The sequence below is a fragment of the Somniosus microcephalus genome, chromosome 4 (genome assembly GCF_052327205.1).
Source record: "Somniosus microcephalus isolate GS21.2 chromosome 4, FLI_Smic_1.0, whole genome shotgun sequence".
In the NCBI taxonomy this organism is placed as follows: Eukaryota; Metazoa; Chordata; class Chondrichthyes; order Squaliformes; family Somniosidae; genus Somniosus; species Somniosus microcephalus.
Genome location: NC_140990.1, coordinates 224,915,764 through 224,943,248, shown reverse-complemented (window position 1 = coordinate 224,943,248; position 27,485 = coordinate 224,915,764). Strand labels below are relative to the sequence as shown.

The following is a 27,485-nucleotide window of genomic DNA, read 5'->3' as shown; positions in this document are numbered from 1 at the left end:
GAACCCGACCATCGATTCTGATTTTCCCGCCTCCAAACCTGCCTCCTCCGACGTCAGAAAATTGCCCCTTTAGACTCCAACCATCATCAGTGGACCCTTTGTAGGGGATGAAGGAGTCATGGCTCATCTCCTAATGAGGCAAATGCATGTTTTAATTTTTCTTCGCTCGGGACAGGAGCTGAGTTATGATGTGACTTCTTTTGCTTCCACCCCTCCCCACAGCAAGGAAAGTATCCACCTTTGAGCACCAGCAGGAATCACTTCTCAAAACAGTTGGGATTTGATTTGATTTTGCAGCAGAAATGTTAACATCTCGACCTAAGCTCCCCACCTCCCACTGCTGATTTTTGATGGATCTGGGCTGGGTGGAGGTGGAAAGCAACACACTTCCCTGCGCCCTCATCTCTTTGCCTTTTTACGGCAGTTGTTTTTGTTGGGGGAAACTGCACCCAGCCATGTGTTAGTAGGTTTTGCGGTAAATACATGCAAATGAAGCTCCGGCGCAAGCAGTCAGAGATCAGTGGCTGGTTTGCCAGGGCATGGCTCAAAGAGGGGCTGTGCAAGCATTCTCCGAGCCCGAGAGTGAAATGAAAAACTCTTAGGCGAAATATATATATTTTTAAACCAGGCAGCTGCTTGGCTGTCTCTCTTTCCCAACGTGGCAGGCCCCGAGGCCTTCAGCTGTGAATCTCTGTCTCAAACTGCTGCAACTCCCTTACACAAACCAGGAACCTGTATGTAACTGACCCTTGAGATGGTAATACGTCCCACCAGCAATGTGATCCAACCAAGAGGGAGGTGGAAAGCCTGAGGTCTAACATAGAATTAGCATCTGAGGCCTGCTCATTGACTGGAATTAATGCCCAAAGTATTTTTCATCATTATGTGGAATGCAGCTTTAAATTCTACTAATACCTGTTTCACTTCATAGTGTTAGGTGTGACAGATGTAAATGTATTGGTCTGGTGAAAAGGACAAGATAAGGAATAATCACGAGGGGAAAATGCAGTGAGAACTGTAATATACATATGAACCATTTTTAATGATATGTGTTGTATGTGGACAAATATGCATTTTGGGGAATTAAAAAGTGTTATAACAAATCCAGAAGGGATTTTACACTTTGTACCAATGTAAAATTCCTCTCTCCTTTTTAGCTGATGTGACTAGGGAGTATCTTTAAAACCCCCTGACCTGAATTCCTTGATAAATTTGCATGGGAGTAGTCATAACAATTCATCATTTAATTACAGAGCCAACAGAAACATCATCTCCATGACTCACTAAAAAGCCAAACATTATAACAATACACACTCAGCCGCTATGTGGCAATACAACCCTCATGCCACATTCCGTTCCATGGTAGAGGACGTGGCTATGGCAGTACTGCCATAAAGCCCCTAAATCTAGAGACTGGTAGCCATAGTGGGAGACTTTCCATGAGGGAGATATTCAAGTGTAATGACACAAATTTCATATTATGGAGGGGTGTGAAATTTGTTATCGGACAAATCAAGGATATCAAACATTAGTTATGCCAACATTTTTAAAAATACACTAATCCCATTAACTCTGGAAAAAGTCCTTAGTAAATACATCCTCTTACATTTATCTGGATCTAGAAATCATCAGCTATGCTTTAAATGTGTGTTTTTATGTTCATTGTAGGAGGCAAACGATTGCCCAGTATCTCCAGACACTTGGCCAGGTGGGGTCCCTCCACAGCTTGAACCATCATCCACCTTCAGCAAGCAAACAAAGGCAGAAGTCCCAGTCACTACATCTGATCTGGATCAGGTCAGCACAAACTCCACACAAGCCACTGAGAATGGATTCAACCAGTCAGAGTTGCCGAGGAACTTTATACCCCTGCCAGGAAATGGAAACCTGAATGCCAATCCAGCCTCACCTCACCAAACCAGCACTACTCAACCAAGTCAGAAAGACATTTCTTCTTGATCAAATTTAAGGATTACAAAGCACTTGAAAGTGTTGGAAAAAATGTATTCATAGTTTTCCATGATGGACTTTAAAAAAAAAAATAAGCACAGGAAAGTTTTTGAGAAATATAGTAGTTCCACAACATGCCCACATCACCAAATAGACACTAATGGCTAATAGTGTATATTTCAGAACTGGCGAGGTTCTGTGGTGGTTTCTAGTGTATTTAGAGCATCAACAACAGAGTTTAAGTGCCTGTTCAATGTCTGTCCATCCAAAACACTCACAATTTGCATCAATTCTTAAAACCATGCATTGAAAGTGTTAAAAATTTAGCTAAATTAATTAATTCTGCAAGAAGTTAGCATTGTACTTTCAAACTGAGGTGACATTACAATGCACCAAAATAATCCAACCAGGAAACAGTTCACATGACTGAAGTGCGAGCAGTTTTGTTAGTGCAGTCAGTTCAGAATTATCATTTAAAACATCTGGGGCCTAGATAAATTACTTGTTATATTGGATTTGGAACATCAGACAGGATAACCACAGATGTCTGTTGTGGCTGGTGTGTTTGTCAAAATTAGCCTGGAGCATCTTTTGAGTAATTCATTATCAGAGGTGCTCACTGTAGGAAGCCATCTTCTTTCAATGAGTTTTTGTTGCAGGTATGATGTATGTTCTAACATGAATAATGAGGGTAAGAATTAAATAAGAAAGCTCAACTTTAGGTTAGTGATGGTCTGATGTTCAAGTAGCCAAGATTTACACCAGGGTTCCAGCAATGGCCCAGTTTTCATGCTTCTAAATTTCTTCTGTGCAATTCTAGATGCAGAGTTCCCAATTTCCTGTGCTTAAACAATGTTGTGAGGCAAGTTTCCTCCTACCTCTAGTGACGTGCTTGGTTTGGGGATTTTCTCAGGCAATTAATGAAGAGTTCTCGGTGTATTTTAGTAGAGATATTTGTATTTTTTGAAGGTTATCAGAAGGGTACATGAAAGGCAGCATATTGTGGCTTTTATTTAAATTGTTTTAGCAAGCTGGCTGAAACTAAACCATCAAACCTAAGCTGCTTCTCTCACCCTAGAAGGTAAAACAGTACATCAGATCCAATTAACTGTGGAGAACGAAAAAAAGTTATCTATTCATAAACAGTCCACAGGTTATTCATCAACACACACACACCATACTTCCAAATTTGCATATTATCTTTGCTTATGATAGCTAAAAGTGTAAACTTTAATTTGTCACAATGTCTTGATGTATACTTTTACAGTAAAAACTCAGCAATATTTTCTGTGTATTGCTGAAGGTCAGGCTATATTTATTTTAAAATGCAAAACATAACTCTGGAGTATCTATGCATACAACACTCCTGAATCATTTAAAAAGCTACTTAAAGCGTTACATTGCTGATTCAGCCTGACAAAATAGAATACAGAATTTGAATTGCAAGAGTTCTATTGAAGTTTTCTACTTTGAAATAAATGAGGCACCTAAAAATGAACGATATAGTTAATCCTAGTTTGTAAAATGATTGAGACCGCCTATTAGAGGAGCAACAGGTCAGAATCCAAGTGGGGGGGGCGTTAGTGAAAGAAAGGTAATTGGACTACAATGGAGCTCAAGCAGCGCACTCATTTCTTGATAGCAGGCAGTCAAGCCCACCAAGAGACCTCTCACGAGGGGATTAATGGCAGTTGTGGGAAGCCTAACTGATTTTTTTTTTAAAACAAGGTTTATTTTTAAATTTAACAATTTTATCTTGGTCCTGTCTGAAGCCTCCTTCCGGTCAATAATGGACTTCAAAGCACTGCAGATTGGGTCAGTCACCATGAATTTACAGCAATGAGGATTAACCCATTTTTGTTCAGATGTGGGGTGCTTCATTTGTGTTGTCTGTACAATAGTTAGTGCCTTCAATGTATTACAATACCCTGTATGTACAAAATATATTGATTTGTAGTGGGCTCTTGGGTCTTGAGATTTTTAGGTTGTTTCAGTGGAGATGCAAACCATGTTACTGAATTGTACAGTAATTTAGTGCTGAAAGAACTATGATTACATGTTAAATTGATAATTTTATTAAAATGCTGTACAAAAATGGATTTGATTGCATTTTACAAAGCACATTTAAATGACTGTCATTTTTAACTAAAAATACAAAATTACAAGGAATTTGGAAAAAGTGTTCTGAAGCACAAATAAGTGAAAACCCAACCCAATCAGCTCATTATATCAAGATGAAACCAATCTAAAACAGTGAACAATTACACCAAGACAAGAGAAGATGGGGCATCAACTCTTAAATCTTCTTCTTAGGCAGTCCCTCGGAACCGAGGATGACTTGCTTCCACATTAAAAATGAGTTCTCAGGTGACTGATGAGTCCAATGCGGGACCTACAGTCTCTGTCACAGGTGGGGCAGACGGTGGCTGAAGGGTGAATAAGATTGCATTGATATATAATAATTTAAAAAAATCCTTGCGTTGATAATGCTGGACCAGCCCATTGAAATCAATGGGCAATGCTGTATTGGTATTACCCTTCTCCGTCCCTCCACAGGAGGGAGCTGTTACCTCAAACCTTTTGCAAGAATGCCTGCTCTTCTTGCTCACTCCAGAGGTGGCGCTGTAAACCTTGTTCGGCAGTTTTACAGCAAGCACAGCTAAATTGACCACCATTTCATCTGAATATACCATGAGCAGTCCATGGAAGATTCACTAGTACATTAAATTGTATTTTGGGTAATAGGAATAATGGTTTTATACATGGAAAACAGTTATTAACAAGGCAAATTTTATCATTAATAATCTGTGCTTTTTACATAAACTTCATTCTCCAGCAGCCTTACATAAATTAAACCCGTATAATCATTACGATACATTCCTGAAAGTCAGATACTTAAGACGACTGTGGCACAATTAAATGTACTTTTATGTAGGCAAGGGTAACTTGCCCTCCAAATTTTGATTCCCTCCCTTCTCAAGTGATGTCAATAATGTTTTCACTTTAACGAACATCACTAGGCTCACTAACTTGATTCTTAATTTGAAACCAGAGGAAAAAGTAGTCCCGTGCTTGTAATAAATAATACTATTTGGGAGTAAAATCCCAATTTGAATTTCACTTGAGAAAAACTAGGGGAAGCAGGAAGAGAGTGGACTGAAATCTAAACTCAAAATATGTTTGAGGGAACCCAATAAGGAGGAAAATATTCATTTTTTTCACATCATGGAATGAATAATGGGGTTTCAAATTTCAATATTTATATCATAACAGATTCAGGAGTGAAATCTTGGGCTTTTATTTCACAAGATGAAAACTGCGAGGTGAAAGCAGGAACTTTCCAAAGTGAAAACAAAATGGGCAAATTGTCAGCAGGGTACCTACTCCAAACTGACTGACTGTAATTTGAACTGCAACTTTTTTAATTGATATTTTGAACAGTATTTGCTGAAGTTCTAGGTGAGATTCCAGTTCTTTTTTGTGCATGTATCTTGATTCTTTTGAAATAAACAAAACTTCCATACTGAAAAATGAGATTTATTGCATTGTATTAATTGTCAGTTTCACCAAATATTCTTAACAGAAAGGGGCCTTTAACTCTCTCTTCTCCCCCCCCCCCCTCACAAAAATCAAATGCTGCTTCAATCTGTACCCACAATTCCCCACTGCAGGCTTCCAGTCAACACAAGGCGAGGAGCTTGTCCACAGGGAGGGAATCAACATTTGGAAGGCCATAAAAGTACATTTAAAGAATGTAATCCTTTCCTAATTTAATTTTCAGAGTTAATTTAGTAGAATTTGTTACTTTGATCTTGTAAAGCTCTCTTTTTAGTCCAATTTTATTCAGAGCATTGCTACCTAGAACATATCCTATCCCAGATTGTTTTTCCCTATAAATCTGCAAATAAAAACAATTATTTTTTACCTGAGTCAAATGTAGAATAAAAAAAAACATTACTGTTTAACTGAAATCAGTCTCATTAAAATGTTAAATGATTAATAATGTCACATTTTTCTAATCTCTGCTTTCACAATTAAAAATGTTTATCCTAGACAAGGAAACAATATTTATATTGCAATGGTGTGTTTCCCCTTAAATCAAACATCACAATGAACCTAACCTGCAGTTTCCACCTCTATTACACTACTTGCTTTCTGTATTTGTCATGTGGAGCTGTTTGTTACACGAACTGAGGACAGGATGGTCTGAACTGCTGATTATAACCAACCCATCAATGCAGCCCTGCAATTAACTGGCTGGGTGTTGGGAGCAAGAACAGATACTATACCTAGTTTTTCCTCATCTTCCATGCTCAAAGACAGAGGTTCTTACTATAGGGAAGCACACAAACTGCCCTCCTAGACAGTGTAAAGGGAAGACTACAATCTCGGACTTGAATCTGCAGCCATCTGGCTCAAAGATTGTCTTCTATATGCTTGTGGTGTAGATGGCCTACCATCAACTTTTCATTGTCTCACCTTCAACCAAAAGTCTTTCAGAGATAATTAACTTGGTTACATTAAATAACGTATTGGAATAATGTGTAGCTAAAGACTACATAAGCTGCCCTGAATTGGATTCTCCAAGACATTATAATTCATTTATGCCCTTTTAGCAAACCATCTAAAGAATAGCCCATTGCTCTTTCAATGGGGCTGGAGATCTAGGTCTTCCATTTCTGTAGCTGCTTTGATCTTGATGGATTACAGATCCCCAGATCACATTGGACTATTTCAGAAGGAATGGAACAAAAATTACAGGCACTTGTGCATACAAAAATGTGTAAACTTGGTAGAGGGCTGGAATTTCTGTTCCCCAAATTACTGGCCCAGCCACTCTAACAAAGTAACTACTCACTAGGACTATACTCATTTAGTGCAAACTTTGTTTTTTTTAAAGTACAAACTCAATTTGTTCTTCTATGCATTCACTGAGCAGCACAATTCACTGGTTTCTTGGCCTTTTTTTGTGTATCCAAGTGAGAGAGATATTGGGGCCAGCAATGACATTTCTAGCATTGTTGCATTAGTCAATTCCTATTCATAAATGACAGTTCAGAATAATCAGTGAGATGCGAGTGAAGCAAGATTAAATTACTATCTCATCAACTTCATGCTCTTCATCTGCAGCCATCACTTCCCCATTCTCCAATACTAAACCATTATTCGCCTCTGTGACGAAGAGTTGGGCTTCCAAAAAAGAGCCTCCAATTCCATACTGTTGCTCATAGTTCTGCACTTCCTCAGGTGTAAGATGAGAAGCTCCTAGAATGAAGTCTGCAAGTCTGCAAATTAGAATGAGAAAATGAACAGAAATGTGCACTGACCTCATAGATGCAACAACAGAATGCTACATTCCTGAACCAGAGGGCTGTGAATTTGAACTCAGCTTTCATGCTTTGGTGAAACAGCAGAATACTACTACTTCTTCTTCAGGGAGAGGAAGCAAAGCAGGTAACAGGTATCCAGTTTCCCCACATCCCCAGTGAATTACAGATCAACACTAGCAATTGCTGTGGTGAATTCTGTGGCACAACTGGCCTTACCCTACAAGATGGTTGTATGGGAGGTGTTGGGGGACAAACATAGAAAATAGGAGCAGGAGTCGGCCATTCGGCCCCTCAAGCCTGTTCCGCCATTTAATGAGATAATGGCTGATCATCCAAATTCAGTACCATGTCCCTGCTTTCTCCCCATATCCCTTGATCCCTTTAGCCTTAAGAAATATATCTAACTCCTTCTTGAATATATTTAATAAGTTGGCTTCAACTGCCTTCTGTGGTAGAGAATTCCACAGGTTCACCACTCTCTGGGTGAAGAAATTCCTCCTCATCTCAGTCCTAAATGGCTTACCCCTTATCCTTAGACTGTGACCCCTGGTTCTGGACTCCCCGGCCATCGGGAACAACCTTCCTGCATCTAGTCTGTCCAGTCCTGTTAGAATTTTATAAGTTTCAATGAGGCATGAAAATATATAAACAAACAAAAATGACCTGCAACATTTTGCAAGGTTTGTGTGTAGTAATTTGTTAGTACCAGTCTTGCAGCAGATGCAGTCCACATACTAATAGTTCTGGTTTTACAAATTATTTTCCCTAGAAAAAAAAAATCAGTGTTCCATTCACACGGAAATTACATGACATGCCAGTTAATTATCTTCACAAGTTTCAAATGAATAGATCGCTTTTAGAATGGTACTGGGATTTGTATTTAAATTCATGATGTGCAGTGGATGTTAGTGTCCAGGGGCAAGAACAGTAAATGTGCAAGCCTCAGCAAATATCTGCCTGTTCTGGATATGCAAATATTTTCATAATTACTGCAGAGTTTAAAAAAAAGTAATTTAAAAGGAAAGGATTACTGGACCAGAAGACTACTTAACCAGGTTTAAAATCTTTGTTTCAGATATTGTAGTGAAAGAACAAACCTGCATTTACTATGACAAATCTGCCTTTTGTCCTCAGGACATCCCAAAGTGCTTCACAGATAAACAATTAGTTTTGAAGTGCACCCACTGTTTTGTAGGTAAATGCAGCAGCTGACGTGTGCATAGTAAGATCCCACAAACAGCAATTACATGAATGACCAGTTGGTCTGTTTTTGGCAGTGTTGGTGAGGGATAAATGCTGGCAAGGAGGAGAACTCAATGCTTCTGTGATAAAATGCCATGGGATCTTCTACGTCCACTTGAACAGGCAGACAGGACCTCAGTTTAACACTCACCAGACAACGCAGCACTCCCTCCCTCAGCAACTAGAAAAATAGGATTTTTCCTTTTAATACCACTTTATTTTTGCTCTCGCTTCTTTTCTCCCCTCCTCTGCTGAATGCATTAACTCCTTGGCGAGTTAATTTCACTGGTACCAAGCACCCTTCAGTACCTCAGCCATTCTTCATGTATGAGCCTCAACAATGAAAGTTGATGAACTATTGACACACAAGGGGCATCACAGCAGAGCCCAATCCTGTCCTCAATAGATATACATACACACACAAACTTTCCGGCAGATTACTGGATAGTAACTGGGAATGAGAACCCTTCCCGACATTCCCCTCCCCAACAAAGGCGTACTGAGGCCAACTGTAGCATGCCTGCAGATCAGTTAAGCAGCACAGAGCAGATCAGACTTGAGGTTTATTAGTCTGTATAGGTTAGCTATTCACTAGATAAATTTATCAGCAGGGGAACTCTTATAATCTTACGCACAGCCTGTGCATGCGAATGCCCATCTGACCGTACACAAAAATGGATAACTAAGTGTGGTAAACCACTGTTGTTCACTTCACTGTTGTTCACTCTTGCCCATTGTTGTACCTGTCTGTGCATGCCTCAGCTGGCTCCGCCCCTGGCTCCACGCATATGCCCTGGTATAAAGGCGGCTGCTCTGCAGTCCCCCAGGCATTCAGGACCGGTCGACCACTAGAGGCATGCCTTCGTTCTTTAGCTAATAAAAGCCTGTTTGTTACTCACTTAACTTCCAGTCTTTCGCAGTAATTGATAGCGCATCAATTTTAATAGCTAAATTTTTTCCGATGGAGCAAATCCTCAAACCAGCACGCCTGGAACTAGACCCTCAAGAGGCGGATGCATCTACCAAGTTCGCACACTGGCTGCGATGCTTTGAACTTTTCCTAGAAGCCTCTGTTGATTCTGTTCAAAACGATGGCGACAAACTAAAAATTCTGACCTCCAAGGTGAACCACCAAGCTTATTCGCTCATCCAAGATGCGACTACCTATGAGGGTGCCCTCGACCTTCTTAAAGAACAGTACACACGCCCGGTAAATGAAGTTTACGCCAGACACCTCCTGGGGTCCCGCAAACAGCAACCCGGGGAATCGATGGAGGTATACCTACGGGCGCTGGAGGTGCTCAGCCGGGCCTGCAAATGTAAAGAGGTGTCGGCCGCGGTGTACACGGAGGAACTTGTCCGGGACGCCTTCGTCGCGGGCCTCAGGTCCAACTACACCCGGCAGAGACTGTTAGAGCAGGGCGAACTCGACCTGAAGGCGGCCACGGCCCTCGCACTTTCGCTAGACGTGGCCCAACGGAATATGGACGCCTACTCACCTGACCGCACGGCCGCATCGTGGATGGCGCGAGCGCCGCCATCCTGGGACACGGTAGGACCGCCACCTGGCACCACGCCACCCCCGCCAACGGCCCAACTTCTGCAGCGATGTCCCGGGGCCCGAAGTGTTACTTCTGTGGCCAAGCCAAACACCCCAGAGCGCGCTGCCCGGCGAAAAACGCTACCTGCTCTGGTTGTGGGAAGGGCACTACGCCAGCGTCTGCAAGGCTAAACCTACCCCAAACTCCAGCAGTGCCGCGTGTGGGCCGAGTGGGCCGCCATCTTGGACGCCTCCAGCCACGTGTGGATCATGGGCGCCGCCATCTTGGATGCCCTCGACCATGTGTGATCCGTTCCGCCCGCCATTTTTGCAACGGGCCCCCGACTCACCCACCGCCTCACCTGATGACTACAGCGACGCGCCTGACCCTACGCTGGCCTCCGTTACACTGGACCAGTCTAGACCTCACCAACTAGCAGGTCCATGATGGACATAAAGGTAAACAGCCGCGCCACGACCTGTCTTTTCGACTGCGGGAGCACAGAGAGCTTTATCCACCCCGACACAGTGCGGTGTTACTCTCTCCCGGTCCTGCCAGCGCGCCACCGGGTCTCTATGGCCTCCAAGTCCCATTCAGCGGACGTCAGCGGCTACTGCATGGTGACCCTTTCGGTGAGGGGCACAGAGTACAGAAACTTTAAACTGCTTGTCCTACCCGATCTCTGCGCTGCCGTTCTACTGGGGTTGGATTTTCAGTGCCACCTTAAGAGTGTCACGATGGCGTACGGTGGACCCCTTCCCCCACTCACAGTCTGCAACCAGCAGTTTTCAAATTGCCCGCCGTGCACCTTTTGCAGCCTCTCCACGCTTAAAGTCACCCCCCCCCCCCCCGTTGTTCGCCAACCTCGCCCCAGACTGTAAGCCAATCGCCACCAAAAGCAGGCGATACAGCGCTGGTGACAGAGTTTTTATTAAATCTGAGGTGGAGCGGCTCCTGAAGGAGGGGATTATCGAAGCTAGCACCAGCCCCTGGCAAGCCCAGGTTGTAGTCGTCAAGACCGGCGAGAAGCAGCGCCTGGTCACTGACTACAGCCAAACAATAAATCGATATACCCAACTGGATGCATACCCCCTCCCCCGCATATCTGATATGGTCAATCAGATCGCGCAATACCGCGTATTCTCCACTATTGACCTTAAGTCAGCATATCACCAACTCCCTATCCGCTATGAGGACCGCCAGTATACTGCCTTCGAGGCAAACGGCCGCCTCTACCACTTCCTTCGGGTCCCCTTCGGCGTCACCAACGGGGTCTCCGTTTTCCAAAGGGAGATGGACCGGATGGTCGACCAAAATGCGTTGCAGGCCACTTTTCCCTACCTGGACAATGTGACCATCTGCGGCCATGACCTGCAGGACCATGACGCCAACCTCGACAAATTCCTCCGCACTGCCCAACTCCTAAACCTTACGTATAACAAGGAGAAGTGCATATTCCGCACGAACCGCCTCGCTATCCTTGGCTGTGTTGTGGAACACGGAGTCATCGGCCCCGACCCCGACCGCATGCGTCCTCTTATGGACCGTCCCCTGCCCCACTGCCTCAAGGCCCTGAAGAGATGCCTGGGGTTTTTCTCCGACTACGCCCAGTGGGTCCCTAATTATGCGGACAAAGCCCGTCCACTTATCAAGTCCACCTCTTTTCCCCTGGCGGCAGAGGCCGGCTTAGCCTTCCACCGTATCAAAGAGGACATCGCTAAAGCCACCATGCATGCGGTGGACGAGTCCATCCCCTTCCAGGTGGAGAGCGATGCGTCCGACTTTGCCCTGGCCGCTACCCTTAACCAGGCGGGAAGGCCCGTGGCCTTCTTTTCACGAACCCTCCAAGGCTCCGAAATCAGACACTCCTCTGTCGAAAAGGAGGCCCAGGCCATTGTGGAAGCTGTGAGACATTGGAGGCATTACCTGGCCGGAAAACGATTCACCCTACTCACTGACCAGCGTTCAGTTGCTTTTATGTTTAATAACAAGCAGAGGGGCAAAATCAAAAATGATAAGATTTTGAGGTGGAGAATTGAACTTTCCACCTACAATTACGATATCTTGTACCGGCCTGGGAAACTCAATGAGCCCCCGGATGCTCTATCGCGTGGCACCTGCGCCAACGCGCAGGTTGATAGACTGTGGGCCCTCCACAATGACCTCTGCCACCCGGGGGTCACCAGGTTCTTCCATTTTATCAAGGCCCACAACCTGCCTTACTCCATTGAGGAGGTCAGGACCATGACCAGGAACTGCCAAGTCTGCACTGAGTGCAAACCGCACTTTTATAGACCAGACAGGGCTCACCTGATAAAAGCCACTCGCCCCTTCGAGCGCCTGAGCGTTGATTTTAAAGGGCCTCTCCCCTCCTCCGACCGCAATGTGTACTTCCTCAACATTATTGACGAATACTCGCGCTTCCCGTTCACCATCCCCTGCCTGGACATGACCAGTGCCACGGTCATTAAATGTCTGAACGACCTCTTCACCCTGTTCGGTTTCCCCAGCTATATCCATAGCGACCGGGGTTCATCGTTTATGAGCGACGAACTCCGCCAGTACCTGCTCGCTAGGGGTATTGCCACAAGCAGGACCACCAGTTACAACCCCCGGGGGAACGGACAGGTGGAAAGAGAGAATGCGACAGTTTGGAAGGCCGCCCTGCTAGCCTTAAAGTCTAGGGGCCTTCCGACCTCCCGCTGGCAGGATGTGCTCCCCGATGCACTTCACTCTATTCGGTCACTGCTCTGCACTGCCACTAACTCCACCCCTCACGAGAAAATGTTTGTCTTCCCAAGGAAGTCCACATCGGGGACATCGCTACCGCCATGGCTGACGTCCCCAGGGCCGGTCCTACTGAGAAGACACGTGAGGACCCATAAAACGGACCCCCTGGTCGAGAGGGTCGACCTCCTCCACGCCAACCCCCAGTACGCTTACATTGCGTACCCGGACGGGCGGGAAGACACAGTCTCCATATGAGACCTCGCACCCTCGGGGGCCCCTGAAACCAACATCACCGCTACCCACAATGTACCGGCGGCAACGGACCCATACCTAACCCCTGTAGACGGCACGCCGTGGCCCCGTGACCCGCCATTGATCACCAACCAACCCAACACCCAGGAGGACGACACGCCAGTGCGCCGGCCCACGCGGGACTCGGCGTCGGAAGCTGCACCACCTCTGCCGTCGCCACGACGATCACGACGGCATACAAGACCCCCAGAAAGACTCAATTATACGAACTTTTAATACACTTCACCCCGTCGGACTCATTTTAAGCAAGGGGTGAATGTGGTAAACCACTGTTGTTCACTTCACTGTTGTTCACTTCACTGTTGTTCACTCTTGCCCATTGTTGTACCTGTCTGTGCATGCCTCAGCTGGCTCCGCCCCTGGCTCCACCCATATGCCCTGGTATAAAGGCGGCTGCTCTGCAGTCCCCCAGGCATTCAGGACCGGTCGGCCACTAGAGGCATGCCTTCGTTCTTTAGCTAATAAAAGCCTGTTTGTTACTCACTTAACTTCCAGTCTTTCGCAGTAATTGATAGCGCATCACTAAGGAGATTGAGCACTTTGTATAGGGGCAACGATACAGTACTACCTACCTTTTGGGAGAACTGATTTTTGATACTATTTCCCATGCAGGAAAATCCTGACCCTTGCAGTATCTGCACAGCTCCTCAAGGGCTTTTATAGTCTCCATTTCAGTTTGTTCCCTGTACTCATCCTCCGTGATGAAATGAACCCGTGGCTTTTTAATGAATTGTTTAATTTTTCTGTAATTAAAAAAAAAAACATTTTAACAATGAGAAGCAAAATCCTTCTGCTTCAAGTGATGGTAATGTACAGGAGGAGTACGTATTTTGTAATGATTGAATTCCTATAAACTGATTCAGTGTCTGAGTGGTTTCTTCGAATAAGCTACCTCCTTACCCCCTTACAATTTTGTTTTGAATATTCCCGGATATACTGTAGCTCTACCCTTCTCTACAGTTCTGATACCAGTGGTAATGTGCAATTCTGGTGCTGGCTAGTTTGTCAATAGGTCAGTAAGCTCTACTTCCTTCACCCACTTTTCCCAACAGAATTTTTGCCCAGGATCCTGGCTAAGTACTCGTACAAATAGGTTAGAGTTTCAGCTTTAAGATTCAAATCTAGTGGCACAGAGCTTCGGATCTAGCTCATAATGTTATTGCACTGCTGTCACACTTATTTAGCTACAAGGAATGCAGATACATTTTTGTAAAAGAAACTTCATTTTGGAGCAGAAGTTTAAATTACTTTTTAAAAACAGGAAATTTAGTTGCGATTTTACTGGGATGTTGAATCAGCTAAATATTCAACTTTTATGTACAAGTGACGTTTTGACATAACCTGTAAATACATAGAAACATAGAAGATAGGAGCAGGAGTAGGCCATTCAGCCCTTCGAGCCTGCTCCGCCATTCAATGAGATCATGGCTGATCATCCAAACTCAGTACCGTGTCACTGCCTTCTCCCCATACCCCTTGATCCCTTTAGCCTCAAGAAACATATCCAACTCTTTCTTGAATATATTTAATGAACTGGCCTCCACCGCCCTCTGTGGCAGAGAATTCCACAGGTTCACCACTCTCTGGGTGAAGAAATTCCTCCTCATTTCTGTCCTAAATGGCTTACCCCTTATCCTTTGACTATGACCCCTGGTTCTGGACTCCCCGGCCATCAGCAACATCCTTTCTGCATCTAGTCTGTCCAGACCTGACAGAATTTTACTAATTGTTTACTCGAACCATATATTCTTTTCCAGTCTTGCACTATTCATTGGCAGTGGGGATATACAAGGATCTTTCAGAGTTGGAGAGAAGGTTCTGTGCATCATAACCACTTCTGCATTCGTTAAGATTGTGCAGAATTAGCAAACACTTTTACACCAGATGTGAAGAGTACAGAGATGTGAAGCTTCAGGCAGAAGTACTCGGCATATACACAGCAGCAGAGGCTTACTGGTGATACTACCAGCTTCCTAACTGGTCACCAAGGCCATCACTCAAATCTACCTGACCGCTGGGATGTTTCATTATTTCTTGGCCTGGCTTCCTGTTTGAAACATCTAAAATTCTTATGGGGCTTGACAGGGTTAATGCTGAGAAAACGTTTCCCCTGGCTGTGGAGTCTAGAACAAGGGGTCACAGTCTTAGAATAAGGGGTCGGCCATTTAGGACTGAGATGTTGAGAAATTTCTTCACTCAAAGAGTTGTGAATCTTTGGAATTCTCTATCCCAGAGAGCTGTGGATGCTCAGTCATTGAGTATTTTCAAGACAGAGGTCAATAAATTTTTGGGAACGAAGGGAACTGGGGATAGTGTGGGAAGGTGAAGTTGAGGTCGATGATCAGCCATGATCTTATTGAATGGCGGAGCAGGCTCAAAGGGCCAAATGGCCTACTCCTGCTCCTATTTCTTATGTTCTTATGTTGCACATTGAGGCAGGAAGCCTTGGCACTATCAATTTCTCCCCATTACAAGTTTGCCTTCTAATTGTGGAATAACATTGTGGTGATAACAGAAAAGGATGCTACCCAGCCAGCTTCACCTTCTGGGTTGCATGAGGATACAGGAAGCAAGTACTAATAAGTAACAGCTGCAGTTTCTTTGGGGAAGGGAAGGGGAGAGCAGGAAACAAAATCATTAGCATGCTTAACAACTAGATATCAGCAAAATATCCATTTTATTCACATTATGCAGATATTTTTAGATTTGTGCTTTGTTTTTAAAGCATCCTAATAAAAAAATGCTTTATAGTGAAGTTACTCTAGTGCATGAACTTTTTTTCCCCATTTTAATTGGGAAAGGGGCAAAAATCCTTTAGAACAAAATGGGCTAAGACAAAGCGTCACCTACTGAAGACCAACTGAGGTGACCCAAGGGTCCCCATGGACACACCGAACTGACCATTTAAAGAGCACACATTTAATATAATCAGCTGGAGATTGTAACAAGTAATAACTTTCTTAGAGCAGCAGGACACTGGGTGGCGATGCAGATCAAGTGGGTGGGTTCAAGACAGCAGTAAAGACAAATAATAAAGATAAATAAGGTGAATCTGATTCATCCTAAACAGCATACAATGTGCCCGGCTACAGTGACTGTTATAACCAATTTCTACTGCATGAGTCGGAGGTACACTACTACGGTCCTCCAACATGCCGATCTTTGACACGAATATCAGTTTAAATCTGTCTGTAAGCGACATGAGCTTCAAGATTAAATACTCACAGGATGCCCCAGAACTGTTTACTTGCCATAAAACACTGTACGTGTTAAATATACTTTATGGGTAATCCTTTCTACCCTTCAGTCTTGACCGCACGACAGCACCATCTACAGGAAATCCTTATCCAGACTGCCTCAAATGTAAATTGAATTTATCACTCTAAACTGTGTGCTTGTACTGGAAGTCCTATGAAATCCACTTTACTGCCTGAAGCATTCAAAATAATTTGGACAGTACAAAAATTAAACCAAATTATGGCAGTTCAGTGGTGCAGCATGAACACATCTGTGCAGAGCAGAGTTAGACCTCAGTTTGCACTTAATGACCACCACACATCAAGTTCCTGACTTCAAAAGGGAGTAAAAACTGTTGAAAAATGCACCTCATGTTTCCTCCTACTGACAGCTTACAAAGCAGCACAGGTGGAACCTGAAAGCAGATGTTTCCTGCCCTCTTGGTCATTATATAACACGGGAGTCCGAAAACAAGAAGCAGCTGAAAAACTAAAAGTGGCAACACATAAATAATATGATGTCTGCATGGTTTATGAAATATTTTCTATTGGAACCCTAACACAGAGCCAGAGTTCATAGCCGAGATTGCTCACATCACTGCATTCACCAGTTTAAGTTTCATGGCTTTGTGCATAGAGTTAATGGGGAATTACAGCAGGGAAAGAAGCCATTCAGTCCAATGTAACTGTGCCTGCCCCAATGCTAGCTCTTCAGCTGCAGGTATCTACTCTTAATCCCATTTCCCTGATTGAGCAAATGCCAAGCACAATTCCCCACAGAAAGAGAGGGTTAGTCGAAGCGACTGTCAACTCCAATCTGCTCTTGTACACCTCCCAAAGGCAGCAGCTAAAGATCTTAAAGCAGAGTTGCCCCAACCCTCCCCAACTGTAGATAGCGGTCAGAGAGACAACTGAAGGAAATAAGAGGGAAAAAGTGATTTGATATCTGTGGGAAAATTCACGTTGCCGCATTGTGAGCCAAGTAGACCACAATGTCATAGGTATGATTCATTGTCTGTGCCGAGTTAGCTGATCTCATCTGGGCATCCTGAATGGAGAATACAGAACAGAACAAAATTCCCAAAACACAGGTAAACATCCCAGAGTCCCATACAAGTCAAATTAATAGACCAGAATTTGCTGTCAAAATAACGGTGAGGTGAATGGCGCTTGCCGTTAGTTATGGGTAAATGGTACAGCAACTTCAGGCGAGGAGGTGTGCGGTTATCCAAAAGTTACTGTCCGAGTTGCGCCGCTCCACCATTAGCTTCGTGAAAACAGCATCTTGCCCTCAACCTCCCCTTTGGAACTTGCTGTATTTCCCCATTAAACTCACCACAGAAAGTTAAATCTTCTCATTACAGGCACAAGTACCCTTTTAATGATGTGATAAGTGTTATTTACTGCCAAGCAACACTTCTGGCACTGAAAATTAATTATTACAAGTGTGGCGTCTCATTCCTTCAGGTTTTGAATTTTTCGGGGAGATTTTAAAAATTTCAAATTTAGCATTTAACTTTTTTTTCTTACTTTTCCTGTCTCTTTTTTCTCTAACTCCTAATCCAATTTTTCTTTCCCTCTCTTTATTTATCTTTTTGTACCAGTTTTGACATTGAATTCATCCCCTTTAATTCACCCTCCTCGTCAGTCCTTCCTCTGTTTATTTCTCAGTCCTTTAATCTCATTGGTTAAGGAGATAAGACTTTTTGTCCCATTATTTACCAAGGTCCCAGATGCCCTAATTCCCTCGCTGCGCAGTTATCAGCTCACACTTTCAGCAAATTTGTGGGCAAATTTGTTTGGAGCTGAAGCGTACAGGAACAAGTCTAACAGCCAGCAGACTTTATCACAAGAGGGCTGGAATACAAAGGGAACCAAGTTAGGTTACAGCAGTACAGAGCTCTGGTTGGAGCCCGTCTGGACGACTACATTCAGTTTTGGGCACCACACCTCAGGAAGGATATGGCCTTGGCCTTGGAAGGGGTGCAGCGCAGATTCACCAGAATTGTATGCCCTTAAATATAGAAGATTAAACTGTGATCCAATTGAAGTGTTTAAGAGGATTAAAGGATTCGATAGGGCAGATAGACAGAAACTATTTCCTCTTGTGGGAGAATCCACAAGGGGTCATAACAAAATTAGACATAGGCTGTTCAGGGGTGATGACAGAAAGCACTTCTTCACACAAAGGGTAGTGGAAATCTGGGACTCTCTCCCCCAAAAAACTGTTGAGGCTCGGGGGGTCAATTGAAAACTTCAAAACTGAGATTGATAGATTTCTGTTAGGCAAGGGTGTTACGGGTTACGGAACCAAGGCGGGTAGATGGAGTTATCAGCCATAATCTAACCGAATGTTAGATACCCTACCACAGCAAATTCTGGCCCATTATTTTTTTTTAAATTCAATCACTGTAAAACTGTGGCCCTGATTTGAATCTATTATTTTTCTTCAGATCACATAAACCTTCTCACCATTTACAAAAGATTTCTGTGGAGGATCAGCACAATTTTTAAGAATACCACTGCCATTTAGGAATACATAGACTGCAGCCGCAAAATAGCAGTGCAACAGGATCTCTTGTTCAGTTTAAATTAGGATGAATTAAAAATTATATATATTTGTGCCCGTTCATCGTTAATTAGGTGGGTGGGACATGCATTTGGGCATGTGAAATGTGCCCAGAAATGGTAACTTTTTGCTCTGAATAAAGACATGAGCAATTGGAAAATCTCACATTGTTGATATAGAGGTAAGGTTTTTGGACAAGCAAAAATGAAAATGGAGAAATGCTTCAGGGTGGAGGAGGAGAAATGCTTCAGGGTGAGGAGGTGAAATGTTTCAGGGTGAGGAGGTGAAATGTTTCAGGGTGAGGAAGTGAAATGTTTCAGGGTGAGGAAGTGAAATGTTTCAGGGTGAGGAGGGAAGCTAGAGTCGATGGTGACCTTGTCAGTTGCCAGTTAAAGTTAGTCATACGTCTAGTCATCGTTGAATTGACCTCTCACCTGGTGAATACTATGTACATGGTTTTGCTTATAATCACCTGAGCTTAAAGTCAATGATTTTAGGTGCTTGCTTGTAATAAGTACATGAATTGAGTACAGTTTGTTTTCTGGTAATTACTTGTAACCTCGTGCTGATTTTTGTAAAAGAAATTTCACAGATTCATTGGGTTTTGTGTTGTTTGTTCCACGGGTCTGAACTCTATAAACTGTCAGACAATCAGAACCTCTTACAGATAACTGGAGGTATTTATGGAATATTTAAAAAAACTAAATTTATAAAACATTTGTTTCAATGTTTTCACTGCTTTAAATGAGGTTTGATTTGATCATTAGAAACTTACATTGGGGTGCATTTACACCACAAGTTTAGCATCAGTACAAACTTGGTATATTGTAAATCTGGAGTTATAGCCTGATCTGACTCTAGGGCAAAGTAGAATGAGATGCCCTCCTGCCTGGTATCACATCGGACTTTGGTTTTGGTTTTAGGATGCATTTACACTATGACTATAGGAGATTTCTCAGATGTGGTGATTGGTGTTCCACGGAGGTCTGTGTTCAGGCTGCTCTTATTTATGATAGAGATAAACCACCTGGACTTAGAAACTGAGGAAACAAGAACATTTACTGATAAACCAAACTGGGGGAGGAGGGGGGAAATGAAGGTATATGGCAAGTTGTGACAAAGATTGTGAAAGACTGCAGGGTGGGCAGATAGGTGACTAATGTAGTTAAATCTGAAGTCTTACATTTTGGAAGTAAGAGTAGGGGAAAGAAATATATCCTAAATGGAATAAAAGAGCAGAAGGACCTTGATATACAGGTCATTAGAGGAGCAGGCAAGCAGATAAGGTCATATAAAGACAATGAAATCCTTAGTTTTGAATCTAAAGGCATAGAATGCAAAATCATAGAGATAGTTTACAACTATCGGGCCTTGGGCTGCAGTTTTTGGCATCCTATTAAAAAGGAGGGATCCAAAGGCAATGGAAACAGTACAGCAAAGATTCACTAGGATGTTAATCGTGGATGACAGGTTACAATAATGAAGAAATACTCAAGAGGTTAGGACTTTATTCACTAGAGCAGAGAAAGTTAGAGGTCTTCATTATTGTGAAGGGTTATTATAATGAAAATAGTGACAGATTATTTCCAATGGTCAGTGAGGCAGTTACAAGAGGGCACAAATTTAAGATAACCATGAAAAGAATGTTGAGGAGATTAGAAAAAAAATGCCTTACACAGAAGATGGTTAGACTATGGAGTGCTCAGCCACAAACTACTGTTGAAGCAAAGTCCATATATTGTTCAGACTGTTTCTTGAAAATCAGGATTATCGGGCAGCGAGATTAGACTAGGTGCCTCATGTGCATAAAAACAATGTTGATCCAAATGCCCCGTTTCGATGCTTTAACATTTGATGGTAATGTGTTCATTTTCAAAGGGTGTTTAATTTGTTTTTAAAGTCATGATGGGAAATCGATGTTTTGGAAACAGCAGCTGGTGCAAAGAAAACGCATACAAGAAAAATTCAAAGCCTCTTTACCACTCTAAAAAAAAAATGACCCGCAGTAACTAGCGGGATTTATCTCCAATATGGATTAGATCATTTCAGCTGATTAAAAATTAAAACTTAGTGCACTTGTATGGGGCATAAATCTATGTACATTTTGTGTCTGTAAGAACATAAGTTTGTAGAAATGTATGAATATAGAGTACTGCAACAAAAGTAACTGATGTAGAACCTTAGTGAGGATAGCATCAGGCTTGGTCAACTTGCATGCCAGCACTCACTGACAAGGCTCACACATGAATAATGGCCACTTGAGCGAGATACTGGAGGGGAACTTCCACCTGTGCAATCATTTCCCAGTGAGCGTGTCAATGGCTTCAGGAGAGGGAGAGAGGGAAGTAAATTGTAGGAGGGGAAAAATGAGAGATTTTTTTTTTTTTTTTTTTTTTTTTTTTTAAGTGAATCATATGAACGCACCACTCACTTTGTAACCAAAAATAAATAAAATTCATACAATTAAATAAAATTCTAACATTTTATACTGTATGTGTGTTCAAAGTATAATACACGGTAGAAACCAGTTGATGTTTCTACCTGTAGAACTAAATATTTGCACCTTTTCATTTGTGCATTAAAGGCAAACCACTGAGTACATAAGTCATTAAAATAAATACTAACCTGTAAATGTAGCAGATGAAATTAACTGGGTGGTGAAGGTTGCTTGTACAGAACAGAATGATTATGACAGTATAAGCATACTGACTGAATGTAACACCACGGTATATCAATACTAACGCTACCAACTGTAGGCTCCACGTAAGCAGATTTATACTGCGTTCATTTGACAATGGCCCATGCCTATAGCAAATAACATAACTAAGGCAACCAACCACAAAAAGGTAACCTGTTTAGGGGGGGAAAAAAAAAATTAGAAGCTGAAAAACTTCTCTCTAATTAATTTTAGACTTCATATCTGATACAAATACATTAAAAAGTCACCATTAGTACAGTAAGGGAATTAATAGAAAAGGATCTTTGATAATCAAAAATATAGTCCTGCTTACCAAATAAGTATTTCCGATATTGGGATAGGTTTAAAACACTTAAATAAATCAGGAAAAGTGAGACTGAACAACTTCCAATCAACAGCAACAAGAATGTCCTCGTCTACAAAAGAGCAATAACATTATATTATATTATATAAATGACATTAAATAGAAAAGAATAGCTGATGTGTTCTTGCGTCCATTCCTGTATCTCCTCACACATTCTTCTCTATCTCTATCCCATACACAATACACAGCAGAGATCAAGTCAATTTCAAGATTAGAAATAAGCAATGGGCTTATGGCATATTACCATATTTACAGTTAATACTCGTTGTAGAAGTGTGGAAAAATGATCTACTCATAAGGAATTCCGAACCAGTTTTCCCAATATTGGAATGTTGTTGATTTAATAGGACAAGTCACTCTCATCTTGTATCGCCATCTTCAGATTCTCCTCCTTGTTGTCTTCAAGATCCTCCTGATTGCCATGCACCTCTAGAATTCCACCCTTTATGCCTCTGAAATCTGCCTTCTTGGTTTTTATAAGAAATATCTTTCCTCCCCACATCTCTTAAAATTCTCAACACTTTAACCAGCAGATCCCTGCAAAAACTAAACTCACCAAAGGAACACTTTTTTAAAAATTAAAAGCAAACCTGTTGTACCAATAGAAAAATATGGCAGAGACCAATGGTGTACATAAAATAAACTACCCAGCTCAGTTACAGTAACTCCTGTCTAGTTCCAAATTGCAGATACTTTGAATATGGTCTCTGATGCGTATTATGTAAATTTTGCTTGAATAAACCATTACTTCCTTAAAATTGTGACTGAAATGTATTAAGAGGTTATCAGTCTCTATTTGCAAAAACAAGGATGTGCAGGTGAAATCTCCGCCTGACCTCCTTCAGCAAGTTATAAGCACTTTCTTCCCGCTGACTGATGACATTTTAATTTCATGAAGACAGCAGATGATCAAACAGCACCACTGGTACGGTGTTTGACAGGAAAATATTTGCATACAAAACATTCTGAGCTCAAGTCAAAACCCCAAAAGGAAAATACTTTCTGGTTGAATGATGAAATTAACTGACGCACTGTACAATATGTTTGTTTTTCATGAAGCTTGTTTTGATTCTTTAGAGAGTTTGTGAATTTTTGCTTTCCCTTCTTGGCTTTAGGTGGAGTGGCCTGTATGAAATTAGTGATTGCAGAGTGACGTACTAGAGATATCTGAAGTCAGGAACAATTCAGGTAAAAGTTAATTTAAAATCACAAGGGGAAAAAGTAAGTTCCAATCTAAACATCTTCAGCTAAAGAGAGCACCAATAGAATGGGATAAGTTTAGGAAAAAAGTAATTACTCTGATTCTGACAGTTTTTAATTTAAAAAAACAAATTTATGGAGAATGCTAACATGTCACAACGCTGGTTATGAAATATCTTTTGTTTATACCTCCTGCATGGTCTGGGTAGTCCAGAGATATTTAAAAAATCCTTCACTCTTGTGATCACATAAAAATGTAATTTGTTTGTGTAGCAGTGAGATGGGGCACATTGTTGTTCCTGTGCTATTCCGTTAGTCTCACACGTGAGGACATGCAGCAAAACTCAGCTATCCACAATACACCCCCCATTTCAATGCACCTACAGACGATTTTACTTCCCTTTTTTAAAAACTTAAAACAGGTAGCATGTGTGCTGATTATGGGGGGGGGGGGGTGGAGGGAGGCGGTGGTCCAGAACAAGGCGGCATAACCTTAAAATTAGAGCTAGGCCGTTCAGGGGTGATGTCAGGAAACACTCCTTCACACAAAGGGTAGTGGAAATCTGGGACACTCTGCCCCCAAAATGCTGTTGCGGCTAGGTCAATGGAAAAATTTCAAAACTGACAGACAGGTTTTTGATAGGCAAGGATATTAAGAGTTATGGAACCAAGGCGGGCAGATGGAGTTAAGATACAGATTAGCCTTGATATAACTGAATGGTGGAACAGGCTCGAGGGGCTGAATGGGCTACTCCTGTTCCTATGATTATGACCAACTGAAGTGCGCACAAAACTGGATCAAAATGCTCAGTAATTTTTTAGAACATCTAATCCAAGACCATCTCCGACCTTGTTTCACTCACCAACTCTACCCCCCCCCCCCACCACACTACCCTCTGCATCCATCCCTGGAAAAATAACTTTCCGTCAAGTCATTTACAACTGCAGTTTCAAATTTCCAAATGACTAGCCTTTGTCCCTCCATTCACCAGTTACTTCTGCAGACGTCGATTTGCTCAACCATTCACTCAATCCACCTTTGATACCCTTGTCCCCAGCGTAATCTTTACTCTCGCCCATCCTGGCTGTTTACCCAGGATGAGAGAAGGAAAAGCCTTTCTACGAGCTTATAGTATACAGTTCTTATAAATACAAAGATTTTTAAAAAAACAGGACTGTGGGAAAGAGAGAATGCTGTTTCTGCGAAAAGGGAGAGAGAGAGAGAGAGAAAGAGAAAAAAAGAGAAAAAAGAGACACACACAGAGAGAGATCTTGTTGGAAGAAGAGATGGGGAATGGAAAGGAAGACAGACCTGACTGCAGGGAGATATAGGGGCGGAGTATTAAAGAAAAAGGGACAAATAAACTGACACTTGCATGGGGAGAGAGAAAGATCCTGGTATTTTTAGGATCTTCCCCCCACCCCTCCATGTGCTTATGCTGGCGAGTTAACAAGCGAATGGCTGCACCATGGTGCATGGCTGAGCAGAGGACTGTTGACTGCGTGCATGTTGGGTGTCCAAGGACATGCGTTCGCACAAGGCTTTAGGCCAGGTTGACGCTTTAGGTGACTCTGCAAAAGCCTGAGGATCTTGCCCAATGTATCCAAGCAAGAAAAGCTGCTATAGGAGCTGGTCATCAAGGTCACCAGTAGGCTGTGCTTCCAGTACAAGCAACAGGGCCTGACCCTACACCAATCTGATGAGCTTTGTGTGCACCTCCTCCTCAGGGGCACGGTGGGCATAGATACCACTGACCACCTCCACCCCCCACCTTCTCCAAAGCATGCCATGCAAGGAATTTGTTATTTGCTGGGGTGCAGACAAGACAGAGATACAGATAGACACCCTGTAGTGAGAGTGGGATTTTACCTGTATATATTTTTTTTTCTTCGAGTCACCATGTTCTTCAGTCAGAGGATGGTAGGGCCACAGCATGCAGATTGGTACATGACCAGGTCATGTGTGGTGGTGCAGAAACTGTTTGCGTGCAGAAGTTTCAGTGCAAATGTCGAACAGGCGAGAGAGATGCTATGGTTTTGAGCTGAGCAGCAATGCCCTGACACAGTGTTACCTGGAAAGTCAGGGGGTTGATCACAAGACAAGCACAGGAGAAGGTGTTTGTGTTACAGAGTTGAAGACAGAGATACAGTCTAAGGAAAGGAAAGAAAAGAGAGAGGAGGAAAGATTGGAAGAAAACAAGAGAGGCAGACAACAAATCATCAATCGATAGATTTTTGGGCACTAAGGGAATCAAAATCTATCCCTACTAAAGGAGAGAATAGAAGAACATCGAGAAACAAAAAGTATAATAATGAATAGTCAGCATGGATTTCAAAAGGGAAAGTCTTGCTTGACCAACCTTATTGAATTTTTTGAAGAGGTAACAGAGAGTGTAGACAATGGTAATGCAGTAGATGTAATTTATCTAGATTTTCAAAAGGCCTTCGATAAGGTACCCCATAATAGACTAATGAATAAGGTCAGAGAATGCAGAGTCAGGGGACAAGTAGCAGAATGGATTGTTAGCTGGCTTCAAGACAGAAAGCAGAGGGTAGGAGTAAAAGGTAGCTATTCACAGTGGCAGAAGGTGTTCCACAAGGATCAGTGCTGGGACAACTGCTGTTCACATTTACATTAACAATTTAGACTTTGGAATCAAAAACACAATTTCTAAATTTGCAGATGATACCAAATTGGGGGGAATAGTCAATACTGAGGAGGACTGCAACAAATTACAGGAGGACATTAATAAACTTGCAGAATGGGCATATAATTGGCAAATGAAGTTCAACACAGATAAATGTGAGGTATTGCATTTTGGTCGGAAGAATAGGGAGGTCACTTATCACTTGCAAGGTGCGAGTCTAGGTGAGGTAGTGGAACAAAGGGATCTCGGAGTACAAATACACAAATCACTAAAAGTTGCGCCACAGGTTAGCAAGGCCATAAAAAAAGCAAACCAAGCACTAAGGTTTATTTCTAGAGGGATAGAATTGAAAAGTAGGGAAGTTATGCTAAACCTGTATTGAACCTTGGTCAGACCACACTTGGAGTACTGTGTACAGTTCTGGTCGCCATATTATAAAAAGGATATAGAGGCACTGGAGAGGGTGCAGAGAAGATTTACAAGGATGATACCAGAAATACGGGGGTATACATATCAGGAAAGGATGAACAGGCTGGGTCTCTTTTCTCTTGAAAAAAGGCTGAGAGGTGACCTAATAGAGGTCTTTAAAATTATGAAAAGGTTTTGATAGAGTGGATAGAGAGAGAATGTTTCCACTTGTGGGGAAGAGAATAACTAGAGGCCATTAATATAAGATAGTAACCAAGAAATCAAATAGGGAATTCAGAAGAAACTTCTTTACGCAAAGAGTGGTGAGAATGTGGAACTCGCTACCACAGGGAGTGGTTGAAGCAAAAAGTATAGATGCATTTAAGGGGAGGCTAGTCAAGCATATGAGGGAGAAGGGAATAGAGGGTTATGCTGATAGATTTAGATGAGGAAAGATGGGAGGAGGCTCGAGTGTAGCATAAACGCCGGCATGGACTGGTTGGGCCGAATGGCCTGTTTCTGTGCCGTATATCTTATGTAATCCTATGTAGGTAAGGAGATATGGGGATAGGGCAGGAAAGTGGAGTTATTGAATGGCAGAGCAGGCTTGAGTGGCCGAATGGCCTACTCCTGCTCCTATTTCTTATGTTCTCATGGTGAGAAAATTAGAGAGACCGTGACACCAAGGGAGATCAACTGATGTGATTTAAACATTTTAACCGTCTATATCTGAAGATGTAGTACCTAAAAATAAAAACATTTCTTACTTGCATCAGCCTTCTACAAACCAAGAGGATAAGGACCAATGTCGCAAAGATTCCCAATGTAAATCCAGCAGAGTAATAAAATAGCTCACTTCTGCAAGAGAAGGGAGATCACTTGTGGTCATCATGGAAAAGAAAGATACACATGTGCAATAATTTGTGAAACAATTTATATCATAATAAATTATTTTATTCAGACCACCTGACCACATAAGCATTTACTCCAATTGTTCAGTACACACAGTAACTAAATATTTGTAGCCATGGAAATGCACAATATACTGCAAAAGAAAATAATTAGCAGGCTAGATGACAGTGAGCATCAATGGGGCAAAATAAATTCTTAGTTCTTTAAAAATGCAACAGCGATTTGTTTTGAGCTTCCTATTCACTCATTTTTTTATGATTTACAAAACATAATAAATGTATCATTTTTGGTCTGGCCCTTAGCTGGATCTTATTTAGGTTAGAATATGGATTAGAATAATTTAAA

General features: G+C 42.4%; 2 protein-coding genes across 4 annotated transcripts in view; one reads left to right on the top strand and one right to left on the bottom strand.

Annotated features, from left to right (window-relative positions):
* The window catches only part of mfsd6b (major facilitator superfamily domain containing 6b), a 58,730-nt gene extending 55,772 nt beyond the window's left edge, over positions 1 to 2,958 (top strand). Inside the window, exon 7 of the mRNA XM_085985862.1 lies at positions 1,669 to 2,958. Within this exon, the coding sequence (XP_085841988.1) occupies positions 1,669 to 1,959 (291 nt within the window). The 3' untranslated portion in view covers positions 1,960 to 2,958. The remainder of the gene's footprint in view (positions 1 to 1,668) is intronic.
* Positions 2,959 to 4,009: 1,051 nt separating this feature from the next.
* The window catches only part of LOC147120234 (nuclear envelope integral membrane protein 1a-like), a 37,365-nt gene continuing 13,889 nt past the window's right edge, over positions 4,010 to 27,485 (bottom strand). For all 3 annotated transcript variants that reach the window (XM_085985865.1, XM_085985864.1, XM_085985863.1), the window contains exons 5-9: positions 26,996 to 27,086; positions 21,922 to 22,024; positions 21,536 to 21,761; positions 13,678 to 13,848; positions 4,010 to 7,235 (exon numbers count right to left, since the gene is read on the bottom strand). In XM_085985865.1, coding sequence (XP_085841991.1) covers positions 7,040 to 7,235; positions 13,678 to 13,848; positions 21,536 to 21,761; positions 21,922 to 22,024; positions 26,996 to 27,086 — 787 coding nt within the window. In that variant the 3' untranslated portion in view covers positions 4,010 to 7,039. The remainder of the gene's footprint in view (positions 7,236 to 13,677; positions 13,849 to 21,535; positions 21,762 to 21,921; positions 22,025 to 26,995; positions 27,087 to 27,485) is intronic.